Source organism: Solanum stenotomum, chromosome 10 (assembly GCF_019186545.1).
Source record: "Solanum stenotomum isolate F172 chromosome 10, ASM1918654v1, whole genome shotgun sequence".
Lineage (NCBI taxonomy): Eukaryota > Viridiplantae > Streptophyta > Magnoliopsida > Solanales > Solanaceae > Solanum > Solanum stenotomum.
Genome location: NC_064291.1, coordinates 20,456,531 through 20,471,437, shown reverse-complemented (window position 1 = coordinate 20,471,437; position 14,907 = coordinate 20,456,531). Strand labels below are relative to the sequence as shown.

General features: G+C 31.6%; 1 protein-coding gene across 1 annotated transcript; it reads right to left on the bottom strand.

Moving 5' to 3' along the window:
• Nucleotides 1-1,544: 1,544 nt before the first annotated feature.
• Nucleotides 1,545-2,495, bottom strand: LOC125842804 (uncharacterized). The gene is made up of 2 exons (XM_049522108.1): nucleotides 2,080-2,495; nucleotides 1,545-1,965 (listed from the first exon to the last, which is right to left on the bottom strand). Exons 1-2 carry the CDS (start codon nucleotides 2,493-2,495, stop codon nucleotides 1,545-1,547), a joined length of 837 nt encoding a protein of 278 aa, XP_049378065.1.
• Between the last annotated feature and the right edge of the window lie 12,412 nt (nucleotides 2,496-14,907).

Sequence of the window (14,907 nt, the reverse complement as noted above, 5' to 3'; positions counted from 1 at the left end):
GAAATAATATTATTGAAGGCCCATTTAACTGATGAAGAAGTTTAGGCACGATTCCTAACCTGTATATTTAGTAAGTTCTTAAATCTAACTTTTTACACGAAATGATTAATATCATACTATTAAAGAATATTTTTGTACATTTTATATATATAATTTTTTTCAAAATCAAAATAAGCAAAAATGTTTTTTAATATGTTAAATTCGTTTAAAATTATAATGGAAAAATGAATTAAAATTAAGTGAGTAATAAATAATTTAATATTAAATACAAAAATGAACATAAAATATTTTTCATTATTTGCATTTATCATTTAAAATTAATTAAATACAAATAATAAATCAATTTCTTTTATTTTATACTTTATTAATTATATTAGATGTGCTTGGAAGTCCACGTAATATATAAAAACAAAGAGTTGGGACGTGCACTTAATGCATGCATTAGCTCTATGTATTAATAGTACCCTGTTTGGTGCACTTTTCCATGCTATGTATAATTATTGATTGCATTAGTTATACACATTATTGTGTATTGTGGTTATTACTAATACCATAGATTTCTAGGTATTAGTAATACAAAGGATTTTAACACGGACAAAACTACCCTCAAATCCCTTTTAAAATATTTTACTCCTTTTCTCTCTCACTTGTTACCTAACAATTATCGAACCCAATTACTCTGAATTATCAGCACTCAACTTTGTACTCCTTTCAATTTTTTTAATATTAACGCCCTAATCACTAGGCATCATTAACCATACATTCTTCTTCTCAAATTCCGTATGTTTTTTTCTTTTTACCCTAGAGCTAAACATGAAAGTACTCCAAGTTCTTAATTAATATATCGTCCCTTATTTGATAGGTAAATAAGTTTAGAATTCAAAATGCTAACAAATATTTAATTTTATTTTGGGAAAAAAGAAGAAGAAGAAGGGCTAGTGACATTTTAGTAAAAACTTTTATTGCGATGTTTAAGCAAAAGAACTTTGTTGCATGGAAAGTATGCAAAACTAAAAAGTGTGGAGGGCATTTCTGTAAACAAACATTTTTTAATAAAAATTATGCACGGCTTGTTATTTTTAATACATCAAATCAAACAATGTATAAGAAATAATGCAAGCACAACTAATACAAGCATTAGTAATGCAAGCATTACTAATATAATGTATTCAACATTATTCTTATACACTCTACCAAACGACCCCTACAGTTAAGTAGTGATAGTGTGAACAGTGGCGTACGCAGGACTTTTTATAAGTGGTGTCGATATTCAAAAATAAATAAATAATAAATAATTGATATAAAAATATTAAATTAATAAAAAATATTTAAAATGTACTAATAAAACATAAATAAAGTAAACTACTACAACTCTCCTCGACGAGTTTTCATATTTTGAAATGTATTCATAATAGCCTCATTGGGGATAGTACTAAATATTTCTTTCTCTATATAAGGCACCAAACAACCACTCAAAAGCTCATCATCCATTCGATTTCGTAAATCAATCTTAATCAACTTCATCGCCGAGAAAGCTCTTTCAACTATAGCAGTAGCACCGGCAAAAGTAAAGCAAATTTAACTAGTCGAAACACAAGAGGATAAGTTATGTGCTTCTTCGTCTCTACGAGTATCTTGGAAAGATTAAAAAGTCCCTTAAGACTGAAGAACCTTTTATCATGATCTCTAACATCAACAATGTAATTTTCAAGCTGAAAGCGAAGATCAACTATAGAGTATTTATCAAAATCATCAGGGTATAACTCAGCCAATCTCAATATATTTTCCATATCAAAGTTAGAAAAAGAATTAACTAGGTTCAAGCAAGCAATTTCCAGAAGCAAATCAGGTGTCACCTCATCAAAGCGATTATTGAGTTCTTGACGTTGCCAATCAATAATCTTATAAAATACTTCAACTCGATAGTGATGTAAAATAGTATACTCAGCAATTCTACGACATGATCTTCCACGGATAACATAAAACTCATCAAATTTAGGTATCAAAATATCATATTTGATACAAAACTTAGATACCTCATTCAGAAGTGAATCTCAACCTTCATCCCGTAGTTATTGCAATCGATTCTTTGCTACTCCAACGAGTGACATGGCATTTGCAATGTCTTGCTCTTTCTTTTGAAAAGCAGCATTTAGATCATTTGTAATTGCTAAAACAATGCGCCTGAAATGCAACATGAAGACAACATCAAATGTTAAACATGTTATAAGATATCCTTTTTCCCTACATTTCTCTTCAAAACGAGTATTAACAGCAATAGCATCAAGTACATCAATAATAGGACCAAACATGAAGATAAAATTATTAAAATATTTGTAATAAGATCCCCATCTAGTATCACGTGCTCTAGCAAGACCTAATTCTTGATTCAAGCCCTTACTAGTTTCAAGTTCACCTTTACATAAAGCCTTTTCAATTTCTTTTGCTTGAGCTTCGTGAAGTTCATCTCCACTCTTGAAAGAAGCTCCCACCATATTTAGTATATCAAAAACCAATAACAAAAGTTCTTGCACTCCATCACATCTTCTAGAAACCGCAACAAGAGTTAATTGAAGTTGATGAGCAAAACAATGAATAGAATGAGCACCTTTACTATCTTGTTACATCAATTTTTTAGCCCATTTATATCACCTTGCATATTATTTGCTCCATCATAACATTGTCCACGTATATAAGATTGACTTAAAGAATGTTGAGCAAGTAAACCAATAATTCCATTCTTTAAAGACAAAGCAGTAGTATCATGAACATGAACAATACCAAGAAATCGTTCCATCACACTTCCCCTTCTATCAACATATCGTAAGACAATAGCCATTTTCTCCTTACATGAAATATCACGAGATTCATCAACTAAGATGGAAAAGTGATCATCATTTAAATCCTCAATTATGCACTTAATTGTTTCAATCTTACATGCATTGATAATATCTTTTTGAATACGTGGAGAAGTTAGTTGATTATTCTTTGGAGCTTTTTTAAATGCATTGTCAATATTATCACATAGCTTCGCACACCAAGTAAGGAGCTCAATATAATTACCTCTATTAGAAAAGGATACATCTTCACGATGGCCCCGAAATGACAATCCTTGATTCAAAAGATATCTTATCACATTAATTGCAGCTTCCAAACGAGTACGATATTCTAACTTTGCTGATCAGATTGCACTACAAAAAATACGAGTTTTAGCAACATGCAAAATCGTGGCTAAATAGTAACAAAACCATGGCTAACACGACTTTGCCAAGGTCATTTAGCCACGATTGATGGTGTGCCTATAACGGGCATCGCCAGGAAATTAGCCACGGTTTGATGTGAAAGTAGCCACGGTTGATCGTGGCGAAATATCACCACTGAAAATGTTCATAATATATATTTACCGCGGTTGAACCGTAGCTAAATACACTTTTTTAATTAAAAAAAATACAATTATTTCCCAGCAATACCCTGCAACCAATGCATTATTTGATAGGCATCCACTAATACACTTACCATAATACATAAATCCTATGCTCAAGATGGTCTTTTTTATTAACTGGCCACATATCAATTCAACGAGAATCCAAGGTGCTTATTGAAGGAACTAAATCTACATTGGCATCCATAAATATTTGAAGCACCAAGGCATATGGTATCTCTTTCAGGGTCTGTTTTCCTTCATTTGCCTTAAGGTCAACAATTCTCCTGAAAGATTCGAAAGCAACAATGCGACAAGTTAGACCTTACAGCAGTGATAAACCCCAATCATACAATTTATGTTAGATTCCTTATTTATGCTAACAATTAGATAAACTAATTTAAATAGATAGTTTTGTCCTAGGGAAACTCTTTATTAAGTGAATATGATGTTTCATTTGTCATATCCAAGTGGATACATGGATTACAAAGAACATAGGATTACACAGGTCAATCAATGTTGAGATGCCTCCTAATTGAAAAAATCAGTTGCAGCAGGATGTAGACACACATTTACACAGTTGAATAATTGCACATTAAAAGCATAAAATTTGTAGTCTATCATATACGATGAAAACATATGTCAAATGGACAAAGAAATTTCAGCAAGAACCCAGCACATACTCAACAAATTCCACAGAGAAATTCAAGATCAACAGTTTGACAGATGTCATCATATATACATTTAGAATAAAGGAGAAAAAAAGATATGAGTAGGCATACATCTTTCTTCTTTTTTTTGATAAGATAGGCATACATCATTTTTTCTCAATTTGGAAGGAGAGGGCACTTTTTGTTCTCATTAGTCCCATCAAATGAGTGGACGATATTGGTAAAACCATTCTGGAGGGCTAAAATTTTAGTTATATTTATTGTTATCAAAGGTTAAAAGCACCAAAAGAATAGTTGTCTTGTGAGATGCCAAACAATATGCAACACAATTGATATATAAGCATTGTACCTTGAAGAAATCATATACATGATACTTGAACACCGAATGGTATGATGAGTAACGATCTGTAACAAATTCATTTAGCTGAAACTAAGCTCCCAAGAACTGCAAACCAACAAATAAAACAGATTAAGATTATAGGAGAGCACACACAATCAGTTCATATGTTAGAGACATAACACAAATTTTCAAAACAAGAAAGATAAGAGAATTACAAGGAAAAGAAAGTGAAAAAGGATTAAATCTGCCAAATATTTAGTGAATAAGGAAAGCAACCTTGTAATCATATGTGTTTTAGATAAGCATGATTAGAGAACTATGCAAAAAAATTGATAATGTATTTTTAGGACATTTGTTGCAGGCATGAACCACAATTGCAATAACATTGCATTTCAAGGAAAAGTTTTGTTTCAAATACCTTCAACCAACCTAGAGCTTAATGATGGCAACAAGTAGAAGGATGATCTAGTCATGAAACAGGAATAAAAGAAAAGAGAAAAAAAATAATTTTAGAATAACTTTAGAATCGGCACTATAATATACTACTCCCTCTGTTTTCATTTTATGACTTAGTTTGACGGGCCACAAAGTTGAAGGTGTGTATAACATATCAAAAGTACCCTATGGATCTTGTGGTCTTAAAAATTTACTAAATACAAAAAAGTGACATTCTTTTTTAGACAAACTAAAAAGGAAAGTAAGCCACATAAATTGAAACAAGGGAGTGTGTAATTTGAAATAATTGACACGACTCATTAGCCTAAAATGGTAGATATATTTCAACATTACTAGTGTTTGAATTAAAAAAGCAATCTCAAATATCCAGAAAGCTCTAATGACATATTCTAAGAATTGACAACATCGATGGTACTCCGATAATGTTCTTGGAGATTATACATTTTCAAGGTGACTGCTAAAACAAAATATAACCATGAGGCAGAACACTAGAGCAATCAAGTGGTATACTCCTGAATTCATCTCATTGTTTTAACAAGTAGATTTGATCAAGAGGCTCAAATTTAAGCTTCAAAATATCCAACAAGATGTTAAACACTAAGAACTTGTTTTCATCTTCCACTACTAAAAAACTGCTAAAAAACGACGAAAGAAAAAGCGACGGACAGCGTCGCTCCAAAAAGCGACGGACTAAGAGATGCCGTCTGTCGCTTTTCAATAAAAATATTTATTTTTAAAATTATTTTACAAAACGTGACGGACGGCATCTCTTAGTCTGTCGCTTTTTTTTGCGGATTTTTGCACTAAATATATATATAATTAATAATTATTTATTTAATATATATAGAGACGTCGTCCGTCGCTTTTTATTTAAAATAATTATTTATAAATTAAATAATAACCATGTTGTCCGTCGTTTTTAATTTACTTTATTTTATTAATTAGTTTTTTAAAAAAGCGACGGACGGCATCTCTTAGTCCGTCGCTTTTTGGTCAAAATACCTAGTCAAACATTTTTAAAAAGAGACGGACAACGTCTCTTAGTCCGTCGCTTTTTAGTCAAAAGTTTGGTCAAATATTTTTAAAAAAGCGACAAACAAAGAGACATTGTCCGTCGCTTTTTTTAAATTAAGTTGAACCAAAAACGGATTTTCCCCCCATTTTCCCATCTCTCTTTCTCTCTGTTCTCTCCCTTCTCTCTAAAACCAAGTTGTTGCGCCGCCGCCCCACGCCGCCTTCGCCCTAGTTTCCTTGAACATTAGTCCCGTCAGCGCCGCCACCCGTCGTCTTCACTGTCTCTTTTCCTTCGCTTGTTAAGGTTAGGATTTAATTTTAGTTTTTTTTCAACTCTAGTAATATTTGATTTGTTATAAATTAGTATATTGTTTTAGTTTGATGAATTATGTTAGTCAATTGCTAACTTGTATATTTGATTATTGTTAGTTAGGAGAGAATTGAAGATTTTTTATTTTAGGGTTTTCTTCTAAATTGTTTTTTTTTTTAAATATGATTGTGAATTGAGTATTAGAAGTTAGAACGAACAAATAATTAGAATTTAGAAGTTAGAAGTTAGATTAGTTGCATTTTCCAACTTTGAAATTCTTGAATTTTGTATGTTTGACGGTTGAAGTTAGAAAAACATTGAATTGTATATGAAAGTTAGATTACTTTGAAGTTAGAAAAATATTAGTATATGAAAGTCGAAATTAGATTAGTTGAATTTTCAACTTAGAAGTTCTTGAATTTTTATTTTTTTTGAAAGTTGAAGTTAGAAAAATATTAGATTGTACATGAAAGTTAGATTACTTTAAAGTTAGAAAAATATTGGATATATATTATATGAAAGTTGAAATTAGGTTACTTGAATTCTTGAACTTAGAAATTCTTGAATTTGAAGTTTATATAGAATTAATTTTAGAAATTAGACATGAATTTGATTTTTTGTAGGATTTTAGAACTTTAGATTGTGAACATTAGAAATCTTGAATGATTGTAGGATTTTAGAACTTAGGTTGTGAACTTTAGAAATCTTGAATTACTGTAGGATTTTAGAACTTTAAGTTGTGAACTTTTGAGAACTTAAATTTAGAGTTTAATTTTAGTTTTTTTTTTCAATTCTAGTAATTATATTTGATTTCTTAGTTTGTATATTTTTTTAGTTTGAAGAGTTGTGTTATTCAATTGTTAATTTGTACATTTGATTATTGTTAGTTCGGGAAAGAATTGAAGATTTTAGATTTTAGGATTAGTTTTCTTTTAAATTGAGGATTTTTAAATATGATTGTAAATTAAGTATTAGAAGTTAGAACTAACAAATAATTAGAAGTTAGGGATTAGTTGATTTTTTTTAATTTGTCATTGTATTTGTGCTTATATATTATATTGTTGTTGAAAGTTGGGTTACTTGAATTATATTCGTGAACTTAGAAATTCTAGAAATTAGAAATGAACTTGAATTTTTGTAGCATTTTAGAACTTTAATTAGGTTGTGAACTTTGAAAATCTTGAATTATTATAGGATTTTAGAACTTTAGGTTGTGAACTTTAGAAATCTTGAATTATTGTGGGACTTTAAAAATTTAAGTTGTGAACTTTAGAGAACTTGAATTTTTTTAGGATTTTAGAACTTTATAAGATTGTGAGCGTTAGAAATCTTGAATTATTGTATAATTTTAGAACTTTAAGTTGTGAACTTTAGAGAACTTGATTTTTTGTAAGATTTTAGAACTTTAGGGTGTGAAACCTTAGAAATCTTGAATTATTGTAGAATATTAGAACTTTAAGTTATGAATTTTAGAAAACCTTAATTTTTGTAGGATTTTAGAATTTTAAGTTGTGACCTTTAGAGAACTTGAATTTTTGTAGGATTTCAGAACTTTAGAAATCTTGAATTATTTTAGGATTTTAGAACTTTAGAAATCTTGAATTATTGTGGGATTTTAGAACTTTAAGTTGTGAATTTTAGAAATCTTGAATTATTGTAGGATTTTAAACTTTAGATTGTGAACTTTAGAAATCTTGAATTGTTGTAGGATTTTAGAACTTTATGTTGTGAACTTTAGAAACCTTGAATTATTGTGGGATTTTAGAACTTTAAGTTGTGAACTTTAGGAATCTTGAATTATTGTAGGATTTTAAACTTTTGATTGTGAACTTTAGGAATCTTGATTTATAGAATTTATAACTAATTATTAGGTTGAACTATAGAAATGTTGATAAAATATAGTCTTTATGAACTATTTAATTAAGCTTGGACATAATTTGAACTTAATTTGAAGTTTGAATTACTTGAAATCTTGAAACGAATTTTGAAAGTCTTTATAAGTCTTTAAATTGTGATTTAGATATTTTTGAATGTTAATTTAAGTTTGTTGTTTTATATTTTGTGTAGCTTCTTTATAACGTTTTGGGATTGATTGGGTTGAATTGAATTGAATTAAATTGCTTTTGCAGGTGGCAACAGAAACTGGTAGTTTCTGCTGTCAAAAAAATTGCAGAAAAAGTGACGGATAGGGTGGTTTTGTCCGTGGCTTTTCTGGATTTTATTTTTGAAAAAAACCCAGAAAAGCGACGGACGGGTCCTTTAGTCCGTCGCTTTTCTGGGTTTTATTTTTTGAAAAATCCAGAAAAGTGAAAGACGGGGTCTTGTAGTCCGTCGCTTTTCAAGATTCTAAAATAATAAAAAATTAAGAAAAGCGATGGACTTCGTCTCTTTTTGAAGATTAAAAATAATAAAAAAAGCAACGGACGGCATCGCATTTGTCAAAAAATAATAATTTTTTTTAAAAAAAAAGTGACGCTATCAGTCACTTTTCTGTGACACAGTCCGTCGCTTTTGAAAAAGTGTCGAGCCAAAAAGAGACGAGATTGACTGTGTCGCTTTTGGCCAAAAAAGCGACGCAGTCCGTCGCTTTTTTCCGTCTCTTTTTGACAATTTTTTAGTAGTGTTCGTTTTCACAAACATGAGCTCACACTTCACAGACATACACAAACAAAAATATGCAATATAAGTCCATAGAGCCAAATCAAAATAACCATATCTAGGCTAGATTTCATACTTACTCAACTTGCTTATTGAGAAGAAACATACTACGTGAAACAAAAAAAAACAGAGAACCATAATCGAGGATGAAACATGGGAACAACATGGCAGTTAACACAATTGCAATTCAATAGTCGTACCAATTCAAGATATTGTTATAAAATGGTCATGCTGTGGAAATACAGGGAAAATGCTTCTCACTCATCTCATGTTATATTGTTATAAGATATACAGATTTGTTTATCCTTATGTATTCAAGTATCACATTGATAATTTATATTATTGCATCGTAAATGCAATTAAGATCAAATGAGGAAACAAACCTAAGCAGATATGTCCATTGCTTAAATGTGAGGATGTGATGGAGTTGGAGGGATGAAAACAACTTGCCAAGTCCATAGATAAAATGTTATACTGAAGATAAAATAAACTTTTAAGGAAAAAAATACTATCAGATAAGCAAACTAATGTTTTATACGATTAAATCATTCTAGACATAAAACAACAAGCAGTTAGGCCAACGAAAAAACACATATATATTAATGTATTTCCAAATTTTCTGAAGTGTTTCCCAAAAGACAATCATACATTGTACAACAATACAAGTGGTGTCACTTACTCAATAGACCGAGAAATCTGAGGCTCTAAAACTTTTAATTATATTCAAAGTCTTCCAATACTTGGCAAGCTGATTTTCAATAAACATTGAACAATTAACGTTTATTTACCTTAATGGAGCTTGAGAAACCAATCTCTTTTACGGTATTTTTAGAGAATCATAACAGAGCTTCAGAACTGGACCCAATTCATAACAGAGCAAAAGCTGAAAATTAACAATCAAGAAACCTAAATTAGTAAAAATATTCAAAAAAAAAAAAAAAACATGTAGAAATTTGAACAATAAAACATCAAACATTATAGAAATTTTAGAGATTACAAAACATTAATTTTCTTTTGTATTCATGCATAAGGGGGAATTTGGCTTCCCAAACAGTTTCTTTACCCGAGATTTTCAAATTTTTGTACAACAAAAACGCTCAAAGAAACCATTGAATATTGAACAAAATATTCACTTGAAACTCTTGGATAGCAAAGATTTGTTACATGAAAAAAGTGAATTTACCATTTCCGCTACTATCCGAAGCAAGGCTACAATTTTTCGCTACTGTTCAAACCATTCAAAAACACTTGGAGTGAAACAGCGATTTTGGGTGAAGCAACAATTAGTGTGATTTTGGATGAAGCTAATTTGGGTGAAGAATTTTTTTGGGTAAAACAGATTTGTGTGATTTTGGATGATGTAGGGTTTTGGGTGAAGTAGATTTGGGTGATGAAAGAGAGTTTTGGCTAATTTTGGTTGAAAAGAAATGGGGGCAAATGAAATAAAAAGTGAGGGAATGAAATTATACTACCCGCCTAATTTGCCCACGTTATTTTAGCGACGTTCTCTTATTCGTAGGAAACCTTAACACTTCCTATTAATTTTGCCACGGTTTTTAGAACTGTGGCTAATAAACCGTAGCTAGAACCCATTTTTTTTGTAGTGTTGTTTAGCAAATGCACTTTGAATGGATTGTTTTTGTCTCAATAAATCTTCACAATTTTGTCTTGATTGATTATGAACACTGTTTGGCTTACCAATATGCTCATCAAGGCTGCGCTTCTTATTCCAACTTGTAAACCCTATGGTTGAAAATACATTGCCTCCTCCTTGATTAATGCTTTCATCTTGAGAAAAATAACAATAGAGACAAAATGTTGCATCTTTTGTTACACTATACTCCAACCAATCATATTCAAGAAACCATTCAGCATTAAAACGACGTAAGTCACCATAAAAATGTGACGGAGGAAATTGATGATTTTTTGGTTGAAAAGGACCATTTTGAAGATACATTCTTCTTATTGCATCACGCTCATTCGGATGATACTTTCGAATTGGTAACCTTTCTCCAGGATTAAATTTTAAGGAAGTTAAATCAACTCTTTCACTTTGTCGACCTTGTTCCAACTCATTACCGTTTTCTTCTTCTAAGTTGAAAGAATTTTGAGGTGTTAAACTTGATTTTGAAAGATTGCGAGATACTTTAGAATAATATCTCTCCATTGAGTTGGTCTGAATTACAAATTTAAATAAATTAAATAACTGTAAACAATTTCAAGAAATTAAATCTATAAAAGTTGATATTTCAAGAAATTTCAATTAAAACTAAAAAGATGGGAGATAAAAATAAAAGAGAACTTACAATTAAAGAAAAAACGATAGTAGCATCAAGCTATCAACGTAGACCGCAACAACACTTGAAGGTTTCTTTTCGACTTAGGTTTTACTTTATAACTTATTACTGTATCCAATTCTGATTTGAATAGGTAATAAAAATTTTATAGTAGGTTAAATGTAGTATTCTAGTTCAACTGGGTTGTTTTAGCCTAATTTGAGTAGGAATAGGGAGGTTGGAGGTTCAAATCCTTCTTAAACTTTTCTCTTTTTCTCTGAAAAAACGCTAAAAAATTAAAGCGAAAAATGCACCTACTGAGATTCGAACTCGGATGCGTTGAGAGACATGACTGCTTCATTCGCGTCGTGAACCACACGAGCCACATCACTTCGTTGTTCAAGGAGTGTCATTTATAATATTTATACTTCTATTTGTATTTTTTCAGATATATATTTCTATTATATAGAAAGGTGGAGACCAAGGACGACCAAGGCTAAAATGGTAATTTCACCACTATTCTAGAACTATCAGGCCATGGATGGCTAATGTTAAAATGGTAATTTCAGCAATATTGAAGAACCAATTAGACATGAGAAGGATAGGAAGACCAAGGGCAAACTTGTAAATATAATTATTATTCAAGGATAAAATAATAATATCAAAGGACTAATTTTTACTTGTACTTCCTTTCGGTTCTAGATCGTTCCATTATATCTTTCCTCTGTCTCTTCCAGTTTAAAAGAGAGGAGGGTTAACCCATCGGTGGCCCCCTAAACTTGGCACGATCTTTCACTTAGACACCTCAACTGAAGGATTTTCATTTTAAACATCTAACGTAGAGTTCCCATGTGTTACTTTAACACTTTTTGCACAGGTGGAGTGTCGCGTGATTTTCACTGATTCAAGGCGCGTAAACATCAAAATTTCGTTTGATGTGGCGTCCCTAACGATAATATTGCTCCATATCATCTATTTATATTATTTTTTCTCCAATTATACCCTAACTAAGACCCCAATTTCTCTTTTCTTTTCCAATTTCTCTCTTCTTCAGCCTTTCTTTAATTCTTGGCCCTTAATACTTTCATGTCGAGCTTCTCCAATTCTTCCATGGCATCTGTGGATGAAGGTTGATATTGTAGGTGTGGTAATGAAGCACTATTAAAGACTTCATGGACCCAATTAAATCCAGGGCGTAGATTTTTTACTTGTAGAATTTCAAAGGTAAAATTCTTTGTTTCCCTTATTTTTTTCAAGTCAATTAGATGATTAATTGTTGGCATCTAATTCTTTTTTATTGGTTTTATAGAAAATGGGTGGTTGTGACTATTTTCTTTGGTATGAAGATCGACACCCTCCACAAGCAAACAGAGTAATGTGGGGATTGTTGAAGAAAGTCAATGCTTTTGATGAAGAATTAAAGCGAGAAAGAAATATATTTATTGTTGGTGTCGTTGCTATTGGGTTGCTGATGTTTGGGATATGGAAATTGAAGCCTAATTGTTAGTGTTCTTGAGGTGTTCGGTCTAGTAGTATTTTGATGTTGTATTTAGTGTTTGATCTAGTAGTATTTTTGATGTTGTTGTTGCTGTAAATTTTTGATGTAAATGTGCATGTTGGATTCAATGAAATTCTATGTTGTTGTTGCAGTAAAATTGGTTTTTTGGCTACATACAAATCTCAAATTCGTTCTCACAATGTAACACAAAAAGCAAATAGCCAAATTACACAATTGGTCATATTCGTCACAATGTAACACCCAAATTACACAAAACATAGACAGTTATATTGCATGCTCCATAATGAGCTCAAAGTTAACATTATGCTACATACCATTCAAGGCTACAATCTTCAAAAAAGTGTACCAAATTAAGGTCTCCAAAATAAAGCTAGCATAATCAAAAGCTACATACAACCTTCACAAAAGTGTTTACTAGTACCAAAATAAAGCTAGCATACTCCAAAAATATTAGACAGCAAAATAAGGGCCCAAAATCAACCTATTCTAAGTTGGTGCTACTTTTTCTTTTTGTTTGCCATTTGCTGCAATTGGAAAGTGGTGACAACATCCTTGTTTTTCCATCTCAAGCCTCTAGGCTTAAAGCCAAGGTCTATACCCGTTAAACTTGCATCCTTATAACTTAAACCTGTTGGTAGAATCCTTTGACTTGAAGTCCCAGGCTGTTTTTTGAAGAAAAAAACCAAAATTGATATATAAACTTGCATTCATTTCAGAGACAGTTTGTGACAAACTTACGTTTAGTATTTGGGTTCCACTTGTACTTGTGTAGATGCCAAATCCAACATTACTTGATCCACCATTAGTTGGCCTCTTTGGTCCCCCTTTTGCAGAATCTTCTCCAGTTGCAACTCTTCCTCTTTTTTGTCCAGCAGTTTGTCTTGTCTTTGTAGGTAGTTGACTGGTTATTCCTCTTGTAACAGGAATACTTGTATCCACAAATGGTGGTGGTTGGCTTGTTTTTGCAGTTTCCCTTTCCCTCTTAACTCTACTGGTATCACCACAAACTGTTGTTGAAGAAGCATGATTGTTTGATGTTGTTGAAGCAGGTTGGTTGAATCTTGTTGGTCCAGGTTGGAAGGAGCTTGTTGGTTCAGGATGGCAACTTCCTTGTGAACTTTGACCAGCAGTAAATTGTGAATTGTGGCTAGCTGGTTGTGAAGTATGGACACCAACCTAAATATCAAACATAAAGTTTGTTCATTACATTCAACACGAATTTTAAAAAGGCACAAACAAATAATAAGTTATTTTACCTTGCAATATTTCTTATTGTGGCCTTGTTGTTTACACTTGGAACAAGTAATTTTTAACCCTTGTTTGAACATCTTTCCATACTTCTTTCTTGGTTCATCTTTACTCTTTCTTCTATTTCTTGGAGGTCTACCAGGCATTTGTTTAGGTTCAGGAGGCTCAATCCTTGGATTGTTAGTTTCAGGCCACATCTTCATATTTGAAATTGGTTGAATGAAATGACTATAAGTCTTTAAGAAGGTATCCTTCCTATACCAATGCTCCACAAGTGGTTCAGGTTCCTGTTATGTGTGGTACAAAGCAAAAATAGCATGTTGGCATGGAATGTCTCTCAATTGCCAAGTTCTACAGCTACAAACTCTATTAGTCAAGTTGACTGTATGCCTATACTGCTCTTCTCCAATCTCAAACCCAACATCAGCATTCCAAAGCACCTTGCATGCCCTAGACTTTTCCTTATTCTCCTCCAACATAAGTCTAGCCATAGGTGCAATATCACATATCCATGTGTCATGAAACTTAACCATATCCACAGTTCTAGCATTAATTTTCACCTAATTTCCTCCAACATGGTTATTATAGATTTGTGTCTACATGATAAGATCCATGAGTTAAAGGTTTCACACATGTTATTATCAACTGCATCACATTTGGAATGCTCTAACCCATGACACTTGTGGATAATGCAATAAATCATCATTAATTTCATTACCAAGTCTGCTCATTTTGTAAAGCTCCTCACTGTACTTCACTTCAAAAATTGCCTTGGAACATCTCCAGAATTGTTTTCTCATTTCCTCTCCCTTCCATCTTTTACTCCAATTAGACCAGATGTGTCTAGCACACATTCTAACTTCAGCATTTGATAGCAGTTCACCAACAGCTGCTTGAAGACCCTACAATAAAATACAATTCAAGAAAGAAAATACATTTCTATATATCTACAATTATCAAAGTAATAAACAATTACCTTCTGCATATTTGACAT